General features: G+C 37.5%; 1 protein-coding gene across 1 annotated transcript; it reads left to right on the plus strand.

Annotated features, from left to right (window-relative positions):
- Positions 1–5,831: 5,831 nt before the first annotated feature.
- LOC110941740 (U-box domain-containing protein 33) lies at positions 5,832–12,171 on the plus strand. The gene is made up of 4 exons (XM_022183400.2): positions 5,832–6,246; positions 11,444–11,562; positions 11,636–11,754; positions 11,848–12,171. Exons 1-4 carry the CDS (start codon positions 5,952–5,954, stop codon positions 12,077–12,079), a joined length of 765 nt encoding a protein of 254 aa, XP_022039092.1. The 5' UTR covers positions 5,832–5,951; the 3' UTR covers positions 12,080–12,171.
- Positions 12,172–13,150: the final 979 nt, after the last annotated feature.

Raw genomic sequence — 13,150 nt, forward strand, 5'->3', positions numbered from 1 at the left:
GTAAGTTTGGGTAAGGCCTTACACTTCACCAGTTTGAATCAACGAGGGCGCCCAGATGTCTAACTGTTACATATAATGTAAGAGTACAGAATCCCATCTTGACTACATACAACTCCCACTGAACTTCAGAACCACTCCCAACCAATGCCTTTATGACTGGCAGTTACGCGACAGCGATTGACACTGATCAAAGAATAGTCTTTAGTAAACGGAAGTTCTAGTATGTATCTCAGGTCAGAGGATACTAAATGAGTATGCCCAAATCAAAACATCTTATGACTAAGATCCATGAAGATGATTTGATGCGAGTTACATCCAGCATCATTCATAATGAAGCCTGTGAATTTGGAAGTCAATTCCTTGAGTCCAAAATCAGAATAGTCTTAATTCAGAGTCGTTCCCACGAGTCTGATCGACTACGGATAATTTAGAATACAAGATTCACAGATTAAACGTATCAAAATCGAACACAGTTGTAGGATTCAAGAATTGCATTTAACTAGTAAATCAAAATGAATACAGGAATACAACTGTTTGATGTTCGTACATCCAAATACTAAATCAAAACATTTCACTAGCTAATCTAAGCCCAATAGCATCCATATGACGGTCATGTTTCTCTTGAGTCATTGGCTTAGTAAATGGGTCAGCTAAGTTTTGATCTGTGTCAATTTTGCTTATAACGATGTCTCCACGTTCCACAATCTCACGTATGTAGTGAAATTTTCTCAAAATGTGCTTGGCTTTGTGATGTGATCTAGGCTCATTGGCTTGAGCAATAGCACCTGTGTTATCACAAAATATCTGGATGGGTTTCATGATACTTGGAACCACATCGAGATCGGTTATGAACTTCTTCATCCAAGCAGCTTCCTTTGCGGCATCTGATGCGGCAATGTACTCAGATTCCGTGGTAGAATCAGCTACAACACTCTGCTTGGAGCTTTTCCGTGAGACAGCTCCTCCGTTGAGAGTGAACACGAAACCCGTTTGTGAGCGAGAGGTATCTCGATCAGTTTGAAAACTAGCATCAGTGTAACATTTTACAGTGAGCTCCTCATTGACTCCTCCAAATATCAAGAACATATCTTTTGTCCTTCTCAAGTACTTAAGGATGTTCTTAACTGCAGTCCAGTGGGCAACCCCAGGGTTCTGCTGGTAACGGCTGGTCATGCTCAAAGCATACGAGACGTCTGGTCGAGTACATACCATAGCATACATGATAGAACCAATCGTTGAAGCATATGGAACTCCTTCCATTTGCTTTATCTCTCGGTCCTCAGAGGGAGCTTGCGATTTGTCCAAAACGGTTCCTTTAGTCATTGGAACACCTCCTTTCTTGGAGTTTTACATCTTGAAGCGTTTCATTACTTGATCTATGTATGTGCTCTGAGTTAGCCCAAGAAGTCGCTTAGATCTATTCCTATAGATCTTGATTCCTAGAATGTAAGCAGCTTCTCCAAGATCCTTCATTGCAAAACAAGATCTCAACCAATGTTTAATTTCCTTAAGCATGGGGATGTTGTTTCCAATGATCAATATATCATCCACATACAAGATGAGAAATGATATAGCACTCCCACTAGCCTTTCTGTAAACACAAGGTTCATCTTCGTTCTTGACAAAGCCAAACTCTTTGACTTTCTGGTCAAAACGAAGATTCCAGCTCCGAGATGCTTGCTTGAGTCCATAAATGGACTTGTTTAGCTTGCATACCCTATTAGGATATTTTGGATCGATAAAACCGTCAGGTTGAGCCATATAAACATCTTCGGAAAGATGTCCATTAAGAAAGGCGGTCTTAACATCCATTTGCCAAATTTCGTAATCATAGTACGCAGCTATGGCAAGTAATATCCTGATCGATTTGATCATAGAAACGGGTGAGAAGGTTTCATCATAGTCAATACCTTGAGTTTGAGTGAAACCTTTCGCTACTAGCCGTGCTTTATAGGTTTGTATATTTCCATGCATGTCAGTTTTTCTCTTAAAAACCCATTTGCTCCCTACTGCCCGAGATTCGGGGGGTAGCTCAACCAAGTCCCAGACTTGATTGTCACGCATGGATTGCATCTCGGCTTTCATGGCCTCTAGCCATTTCGCAGAATCTGGATTAGAAATAGCAGATTTGTAACTAGTAGGCTCGTCATCAGACTCGGCTACTGTCAGGACTTCAGAACCCTCAACATGCCAAAGGTATCTATCGGGTTCTTTACGAGTCCTGATGCTCCTGCGAAGGCTTGTGTTCGGGTCCGATTCGGTATCAACAATTTGTTGTGGTTCAGACGTTCCGACCTCGTCAACGGTTGCTTGTAGTCCTTGGACTTCTTCAAGATCTACTAAGTTACTTCCAGTTCCTCGACTAAGAAGTTCATCTTCAAGGAACCTTTTAGCCTTCTTTTTGATGGAAATCGTATTTGCATCAGGATGGTAGAAGTAATAACCGCATTGGTTATAGTATCCGAAGAAAACAACCTTTTCGCCTCGAGGGTCGAGCTTGTCATCAGAGTCACTTGTGATGTAAGCATCACACCCCCATACTCTTAGGTAACTCAAATTCGGCTTATGCCCATGCCATATCTCATATGGAGTTTTATTTACCTTTTTGGTCGGCGCTAGATTTACGAGTCGAGCAGCAGTCATAAGAGCAAAACCCCAAAAGGAGTGAGGTAAATTTGTTCTACACATCATCGATCGAATCATACTTAGTAAGGTTCGATTTCTCCTTTCACACACGCCATTAAGTTGGGGTGTGCCTGGTGGAGTGGGTTGTGAAACTATTCCACGTTCCTTTAGATGATCGAGAAATTCCAAGTTGAGGTATTCACCGCCTCGATCTGAGCGAAGCATTTTAATCTTTCTATTAAGTTGGTTTTCAACTTCGTTTTGAAACTCTTTGAACTTTTCAAAAGTTTCATGCTTATGCTTCATGAGATAGACATAAGCATATCGACTATAGTCATCGATGAACGTAACGAAGTATCTCTCGTGATTCCTAGTCATGGTTCTAAAAGGACCACATACACCTGAGTGTATGAGTCCTAGTAGATCGCTAGCTCGTTCACCAACATGGGTGAAGGGATCCTTGGTGAGTTTGCCAGCTAAGCAAGACTCGCAATCATCAAATGAGTCCATTCCGGTGGATTCAAGAATCCCCTCAGATTGGAGCCATTTTACGCGTGCCTTGCTTATATGGCCAAGTCTACAATGCCATAGGAATGAATCACTAGTACCATTTTTCTGACATTTAGAAAGGTGATATATGTTACTGCTAGGCTGAACATTAATTTCATAGATACCGTTTCGAGGTTTAGCCTCAAAATAGTAAATACCATTTAGATAAGCAAAAATAGCAATACCATTAAAAACATATCTAAATCCTTGTTCATAAAGCAACGAAACTGAAATGATGTTTCTGGTTAAACCAGGTGCATAAAGACAATTGTTCAAAACAACGATAAGACCAGAAGGACATGTAAATATTATATTTGCGACATAACCAAAAAGACCCTTTTACCAAATAGGGTCGTTATAGTCGGTTTTAATCTAAATATTATATTTGCGACATAACCAAAAAGACCCTTTCACCTCTCGGGACAATTAGTTTTAGATAACCTATAAAACTAAGTTTGTCGCGACTTGGAATAACCAATTAAAGTTAATAGTGAAAACTATTAAGTTTATGAGTTTTAAAGATGTGAGAAAAAAAACATGTTATAAAACTCTAGTGGTTTAAAAAAAAATTTATCCAAGTTGCTAGAACTTGCTTTTTCCGATTTCTTTTAAAAAAAAACTTTTAAGAATACATTTTGGTATTAAGTTGAAGTGTGATAACATTTATCAAAAGACAACCATAATAGCAAAAATGAATATGTAAATCATATGGGCATGATTATGATCTTGCTAGAGTCAAGTAGCAAGATCAAAGGGGTCACGGTCACAAAACACAAAACAACCACAAGGATGGACTTGAGTGCATCTTGTTGTCTTGAGCGACTCCCACTAACTCCAAGACTCCTCTTGGCATTCGGTCTTGCTTCGGGTCTTCGGTTCAACAATATTTAACAAGTAAATATAACAAAGACAAAGAACCTTATCTATTACAACTTTGAACCACAAAGCGGGCCAAAACCATAAACTAATCTATTACAACTTTGAGCCGCAAAACGGGCCAAAACCATGAACAAAACCAAATATAAACACAACCACAAGGTCGGGCCCGATTTACATATTCAACACAACCAAAAAAAAAATTTGGGCAATTTTGGTTAACAAAAAAAAAACTAACAACTAAAATATGACCAAAAATATATATAGCCCAAAGATAAAAATAAATCAAAAACTTTAGACTTTTAAAGTTTGTGATTTATTATTCCGGTAAAAAAAAAAGACCGGTTTCGATTTGCATGTGGTGAGCATCGGCTCTGATACCACTGAAGGAAATCCGTGGTATATATTTTAGTTTTATTTTATGAACCCGGTTCATATTAAATATGTGTTTATTTTGTCACAAGGATTTAGTCAAAACATTTTTGACAAAAGAGTGCATCTGGAAATAGGTTATTCAAAATAAACTTTAACTAGTTAAAAAAAAATATATATACACATTTTGGCAACGGAAGCGAATGTAACAAAATTAACATAAACACTTTTATACCAAGGATTACCCGTAATGGAACAAGGTCACCAACATGCAAACACGAAATAGAACATCAACCATAGGGGGTTTAGATATACCTTCGGTTAGTAAATAACCGGTTGAGACACCGAGGTTCAACGATCGAATGCTAGTTACACGAGCGAGAGATACGCGAATGTGAGCCGGGTCTCGGCGGTGGTGGCCGGCGGCGGGCGGCGGCGACCGGCGGAGAGCGGCGGCGGCGGGCGGTGGTGACCGGTTTGGGTGTGTGAGTTGAGAGAGGTTTTTAATCTTCTCTTGCATCTTCCACCAAATACAAGACCCACTTATATAGAACATGGACATTCATGTATGTTAGCCAAGTGTCAATCATGCAAAATTGCATGTAATTCTATTGGCCAAAAAGGGTGGCAAAGTTGCATGTATTTCTATTGGCCAAAAAGGGTGGCAAGTGACAAGTGGCGGTGGGTGAGAATACCCGTGTCACCCGGCCCATGTACCCGTCTCTCCGTTCAATACCCGCGTATCGTTCGTAATTACCAGTTATTAGTTAAGTGGATTTTTAGTTCGTTGACCACGGTGTAACTCTTACGGGTCAAGACCCGATCGGCAGCGTTGACTTATCGAACCGGACATAAATATCCAACATTAGAAATATGTCTAACCGAACCTAATTCAACCGATTAAACTGATTATTTGGTTTATTTATTTCAGAATTTCGTTTAAACCGGCTTTATTCGTTCATTCAATTGAATTCGGTTCGGCCATTCTGAATACGCAAGATTTGTAGAAATGATAACCGAACCAAAAACCGAATTCACAATTCGGATACACTTATTTGGTTCGGTTTTTCCGGTTAACGTGAAGGTCCTGTTTTCGGTTTCTTTCACACCCCAGACCGTATAACATAGTCGTACGAAGTGATTTAATGATTAAAACAAAAAATGTATTTATATACGGTTGTTTTAATTCCCTGGTTTTCTCATGCATTAACAATGCAAGTGACGTGTTTTCAAAAGAATGCAAATAAAAAGAAATTCTTTTGTATCACGACAACCAAACATAAAAAAAAAATAAAAAAAAATTGCTGCGTACATGTATACGTGTGTGATAGTATACAAAATATTCATAAAATAAAATAGAGACAGAAAGAAAGAAAGAAAGATTAAAGCCATTTATATTTTTTATACACAAAAAAAAGGCTTTGAAAGCAACGAGACATATTCATATTTCACAAGAAGCCACCGCCACCACACTCTCACACACCTTTGTTTTCATCTCCACAACTCACCATCTTCCCCAAATTGTTGTTATGTCAGAAAATATAAACGGTGATCAAAATGGTAATTACCATGATCATGAGTCACCTGATATCATCGGAGACGAAACCTCGCGACACGCGTGGCGGAGAGTCATGTCGCCCGAAATTGTGGAGGTTGAAGAGCAGGAAAGCCGGACCGAACATGTCGAAGGGGTCGATGTTTATGTCGCGGTCGGGAAAAACGATATGGATGTTGTGAAATGGGCTGTTGATCATGTTGTTGTTCCCGGAGGTCGTGTTTATCTTGTTCATGTGTTCCCGCCGGTCACTCATATTCAGACTCCAGGTACTTGTTTTGTCTAAAGTTTCATTAGTTTTTTTAGTGTTGGAAGTTTCATTAGTTTTTCTAATGTTGGAAATTACGTTAATAACCTTGGTTTTAAAATTTTGTAAGTTTTCTTTTATCACAAATTATTATATTATATTATATTATATTATATTATATTATATTATATTATATTATATTATATTATATTATATTATATTATATTATATTATATTATATTATATTATATTATATTATATTATATTATATTATATTATTGAAAAGGTAAAAATTTAGTTTAAAAAGATTTTTAGTTTATGAAACAATTATTTATATTAAAAGTAGCTAACATTAGTGTTACTTTTTATATTTAAGAACCGACTTGTTATATTATACAAGTGACGTGATCAAATTACATATTTTTAATGCTAGTCATAATTAATCAAAAGTTATTATTAAAATAGCAATTAGTTGTAATGCATAGTTCATACCTTTATTTTGTCTCTTTTCGTATTTCTTGTTATGGATTTAGTTATAGTGACAATTGTTAAATTCCGTTACCATCTCACTCACGATTTTCATGACATTTTCACCCTCTTCATCAAATCAAATTATGGTACGTTTCTTATGCAACACATTTAAACAGAAACTTATAAAACGTAAATTAATAATATATATATATATATATATATATATATATATGGGTCAAGTTATTCTACAAAGTCTTCTAATTGTAAGAAGTGTAAGAAGGATTTATAGAGTGACAAGTGTCTAATAACCTAAAACTAAAGCCACTACATCACCACCAAAAACCTAAACACCCCCCACCCCACCACCCAAAAAACCTAACACCCCCCCCCACCCCCCCCTCCCCGGCAAAAAAAAAAAAACAAAAAAAAAAAACTATACCTCACAAAAAAACCCCCAAAAACCTAAACCCCCCTCCCTCACCCCCCAAAAACCTAAAAAAAACCTAACCCCCCCACCCTCCCCCCCCCTAAAAAACCTAACCCCCCCCCCCAACCCCCCAAAAACCTAAAAAAAAAAATCTAAAAAAAACTAAACACCCACACCCACCCCCCACCCCCACCCAAAAACCTAAACCCCCACCCCCTCGGCAAAAAAAAAAAAAATTTTTTTTGGGTGGGTGATGTGTGGGGGGGGGTTTAGGTTTTTGGTGGTGGTGGATGTTTAAGGTTTTTTTTTTTTTGTAGTGGGTTTTTTATGTAGTGGGTTTTTTTATGTTATTGGACACTTGTCACTCTATAAATCCTTCTTACACTTCTTACAATTATGATCCTTTGTATTTGATCCTAATCCATATATATATATATATAGTGTGAGGTTCATTGGGGAACACAAGAAAAGTGGGGAACAGTGGGGAATCGACTCAAACGAACTCCGATTGGACTCATTCCAGCGGCGTTGGAACCGTCTCGTCGAACCCTAACTAGGATCTCTTAACCCTAAACCCTAAATCATAACCCCTAAACCCTAAATAGATTAGGGTTTGGCTTTTAGGGGTTTATCTTTAGGGTTTAGCCTTAGGGTTTAGCTTTAGGGTTTAGCATTAGGGTTTAGATTTTAGCTTTAGGGTTTAGGGTTTAGCTTTAGGGTTTAGCTATAGGGTTTAGCTTTAGGTTTAGCCTTTAGGGTTTAGCTTTAAGGGTTTATAGTTTAGATTTTACGGTTTAGCTTAGGTTTTAGCCTTATTTTTTAGCTTTAGGGTTTAGAGTTTAGGAGTTAGTATTTAGGGTTTAGGGTTAAAAGATCTTAGTTAGGGTTCGACGAGCCGGTTCCAACGCCGCTGGAATGAGTCCAATTGGAGTTCGTTTGAGCCGGTTCCCCGCTGTTCCCCACTTTTTAAGTGTTCTCCAATGAACCTTCCCCTATATATATATATATATATATATATATATATATATATATATATATATATATATATATATATACACACACATATTATACCGACCCAAATAAAATACATATGTAAATACCAAACCACAATGGATTCAAAAGAAACTAGACTATAAATATTATACATATGTATTTTCTATCTCCATGACTTTGGAGATAGAAAGGGGCGTTTTTGAGGGCAACAATCAGATAGTGTTGATATAAATCTCACATTGGTTGATTATACAACCGATCCGATATGGAACAAGTCCTATACCTTGTAATGGTTTCATTCCATAACCAGTGGCGGATCCAGAGGTGTTTTGGGGGTTCCCGGGAACCCCCTCGGTTTGGAAAAAAATGCAAAAAACAGTGAAAATTTTGTATGATTTAAAAAAATAGTGAGAATTACCGAAAAACTACCAAAAGGAACCCGATGAAAAAATTCTTGGAACCGCCACTGTCCATAACAATCGACCCTCCTTAAGGGTCAACGTCCTCGTTAGTCACGGCTAGCTTTTTCCAGGCCACCAATTCGAGTCTTGTTGGTCACGACTAGTTCTCTCCAAGCTTCCACTCCGAGTTTGGCTCGAATTCTAATGTTAGATACCAAACAAGAGAACTTAACCCAAAATATTAGTCTGGCGGGCGTGAGAGCCCATGTGGTATGTAAACCCCACAATGGTTGCCCATACAACCGATGTGGGACAAGTCTCATACCTTCCAATGGTTTCAGTCCATAACAATCGACCCTCGTTGGTCATGGCTGTTTTTTTTAGACCACCAAGGACACCAATCAAAGGGGTAGCTGGCTTACCTGAGTGGCGCCCAACGTGGCGCTTGAGAGAAACGAATCCGAATGCTACCGTATGAGTCGAGTGGCGTCCGTCATGGCCTATTACCGAGCATCTTCCGATTGTATCCTTGAGGACAAGGATTGTTCGAGCGAGGAGGAATGATATGTACCAAGTTGTTTAAAGTCCACCAATTCAAGGCCACGTTCTCACACTATATGCATTTTCCTTTTGCTTTTTAATTCATGATTCCACGTTCTCATCCATTATTCCATGTTTTGCATATTAGTAGTTTATTTTCTGCATTATTCCATGTGTTCCGTAAGCCTATAAACAGGCTAAGTTTGTTCAGTGTTTGGTTATAAATGAAATATGAATTGAAATTGTCTCACTTTTTATTTAAATTGTTTTCTGGCCATCTTAATCTCCATTCATTTTTATCAAATCCAAGTGGTATATAACATTTGGTATTAGAGCGGTCGTAATCCTCTCCGGACCATGGTTGCTCACACTTTATCCTAGACCGAGTTCTATCAATGGATAATGGATAAATGACCTTGCGAGACTCTCGTCACAGTTGCAAACCATCTTCAACGAGATTCGATTGATTTGAACCGCTCGGGAAACCCTCCAATCTCCTACACCTCCACCAACTTCCGCCACTGCACCACCACAACCAGCTCTAAAAACTGCCCCATCACTGGAACCAGCCACAAAATCCACCAATCTCGTCCACCCTGTTGCGACATCACGACCAAAACAAACTCATTCCATCGCATCATCTACGCATACACCACCATCTAAACAGTTTGAGCCAAACCCAATCCCGTGCCTTCACCAAACACTACTCCACAACCCACACTCTCGACCCTTACAATTGATTCAGAACCGAACCCAAACCCGACAACAACTACCTCAACCATACCAATGCCAAAACCCACATCCATAGTCGTTTGTAACAGGTTGTAGAAGGTTGTGCATTGTTTGAGGACAAAGGCACCAAGGACACCAGTCAAAGATGTAGCTGGGTTACCCGAGTGGCGCCCACCGTGGCGCTTGAGGGAAACGGCTCCTAATGTTACCGTACGAGTCGAGTGGCATTCATCGTAGCCTATTACCGAGCATCTTCCGATCAGGGGCTTAGGGGCATACCCACCCTTTGCCGTGGGTGGCCAGGCACACCCTTTGAAAACAGATTTTTTAGTGTTAAATTTCACGGAAAAAAAATTGCAACCGCCCCCCTTAGAAAAAAAATTGCAAACACTGATTTTTATTAAAATATAACCTAATTTATATAACTATTCTTTAACCATTTTTACTAAACAATTTAATCCAATCACTTTCACTTAACAATTTAGCCCAATAAAAAATTCATTGTAATTAACCCAAGCCCAAACCCAACCCAATCAAATTTGAAGTAAATAAATAACCCAAGCAAACCGCCCTTTCCAATTCTCAGCCCCCGCTCTCATTCTGATCCCTCAGCGACGCAAACAACAACATCGATGAGAACCTTTTTTTCGTCGGAAAACCGAAATTCCGACCACCAAACCACCTGCAATCTCCGGAATCCGAAACCACACGGGTTTGCTTCATTTATTTATGTTGTTTTATGTGGATTTTTAGGAGAAATAGAGATGTTAAAAGGGGTTGAAATTTTATATCTTTTGATGTTTTTTTTTTGTTGTTCTTGACTTTAGTAGGGTGATTTTGTGGTTTTAGTAAAAGTTTTGTTTGTTTAAATGCTTAGTTACAAGTAATCAACAATTAAAACTAGGGCTTGAAATTAAAATTGAAAATTATGAAGTATGGTTGATGATTGTTTAAGACTTTAAGTGTTTAGTGTTGTTTTATATATGATAGGAAGTTAGGAACCATGAGTAGGGAAGTTATGGCGCGACCCGATCCGACCGGCTATGAATCGATTTATTATTATTTTTTTTAATATAGCTAGGGGCCCAAAATCTTTGATAGGAAGTTAGGAACCATGAGTGGGGAAGTTATGGCGCGACTCGATCCGACCCGCTATGAATCGATTTTTTTTTAATATAGCTAGGGGCCTAAAATCTTTGATAGGAAGTTAGGAACCATGAGTAGAGAAGTTAGAAACAATTTTAAACATATTTTTAATGACGTTTGACGTGTTTTTGTCCATTATATAAATTTTTGTTTGACGTTCTTTTGTTTTACATGACCCGACCCGCTATTAACAGATTTTTTATATAGCTAGGGGCCTGGCCAAAACTCTTTAAATATATTCTGCACCCCTATGAAAAATTTCTTGGGTCCATTACTGTTTACGATTTTTTATATTGTCTCAGTTCCTCTCTAAATTGCTTTCTGGTCGTCTTAATCTCCATTCTTTATTATCAAATCTAATGCAAGACCATATCTTCAAAATGGCCTAACCATTGGGACTTTGAATGCATCTAATGAAGTTAAAGGATCTAGTCACATTACTTTATCTAATATATGGTCTACTTATGTGATAACACTATCTCACATATATGTTTTGATGTCATAAAAAGTTGGAAAGCTATCTAGAAGCCAACTAAGCAAAGAACAAGTCCAGATATACATAAACGAAGAGAATAACAAAAGAAGAAGCCTCTTACAAAAGTATATACGTCTTTGCACAGATGCGAAGGTATGTTTCGTTACAATTTCATATCACGAAGACACTTCGCATATATAATAATATTTTGAGGCCGGGTGAACAGATAGCTGTTGAGACAATGCTTCTCGAGAGCAATACCACAACTAAGGCTATTCTAGATCTTATTCCTGTCGTCAACATTACCAACCTTGTCATCGGAACTAAAAGAACACCTTCGCTAAGGTAAATTTATAAATTTCTAGTAAAATGCTTGAGATTTTTTTTATATAAATACATGAACAATGATATAATTAAAACATTTATATTGTTAAGTAGGCGATTGAGAAAGGGGCCGGGCAAAGGAGAGTTCATTAAGAAGAACGCACCCGCTTTTTGTGAAGTTTCCATAGTTTGTAATGGGAAACAAGTAATGAATGATCAACAACTACAAGTTACAGGAGTAACTCCTAATGTGCCCACAACAAGTCAAAATGGATTAAGAGTCGCTCATTCACAAGTAGAACGGAAATTTTTTGAGTGTGCTTGTTTTTCAAGCAAAATTGATTGATTTTTTTTCTACATGTAGAATATATACATGAAGAATAATGATATTACTTGCAGCCCTAGTATAATATGATTCATTTAAATTATTATTTCACATTTGTATAGTTTTGAAATCATACCACACATGCAAATGGATATGTCATTGATTTAGAATACCATCACTTTTTATCAGTTTGACCTGTCCTTGACATATTAAACATGTGAAATTACGTCATAAATATATTATCCTTATTTGACATCATAAATATATTATCCTTATTTGACATCATAAATAATATTATCTTTGTTGGAAAAAGTTCCATAAATGATCAATTTCTAATTTAACCATAGTTTAACAAAAATGAAAAAAAAAAATCGAATTTAACCATAACTGAACAAAAAAAATGAAAAAGAATTTTAAATTCATGAAAGTATGAGATAGTTCACCGGTCTAAACTTACCTTTTACACCTTAAACTTTTGTTTTATTATTTTTTAAATTAATTACTGTTTTTGTCCCTGTGGTTTGTCAAATATCACTATTTCAGTCCATTAGTTTAAAAATTGCGATTTCAGTCTCTGTGGTTTCACTTTCGTAACTATTTCAGTTCACCTCGTAACTATTTCAGTCCATGTACTTACAGAATAAATGGATTGAAACGGTTACGAAAGTGAAACCACATGGACTGAAATAGTTACGAAAGTGAAACCACAGGGACTGAAATCGATTTTTAAACTAATGGACTGAAATAGTGATTTTTGACAAACCACAGGGACAATTAACTCTTATTTTTTTCTTTTAACTAACCATGTTATGGCCCATGGCCCACTCATACTTTATTTATTTTTCTCTCTTTTATCTTCTATCTATAATATAATGTTTTATAAAATTCCGAACACGTTGTTACAACATACTTATTTTATATCGTATAAGAAACCTATTTAGTATATCCTTTTAGTCAACCCATGTGATAGAGGTGTAAACGAGCCGAACCTCTTGTGAGCTACTCGAGATGAGATCGATAAAAAGCTCGAACGAGCCAAGCCTGAGCTTTATCGAGTCTAAGCTGAGCCCGAGCTCGAGTTGTGTAAGGCTC

The sequence above is a fragment of the Helianthus annuus genome, chromosome 5, assembly GCF_002127325.2.
Source record: "Helianthus annuus cultivar XRQ/B chromosome 5, HanXRQr2.0-SUNRISE, whole genome shotgun sequence".
In the NCBI taxonomy this organism is placed as follows: Eukaryota; Viridiplantae; Streptophyta; class Magnoliopsida; order Asterales; family Asteraceae; genus Helianthus; species Helianthus annuus.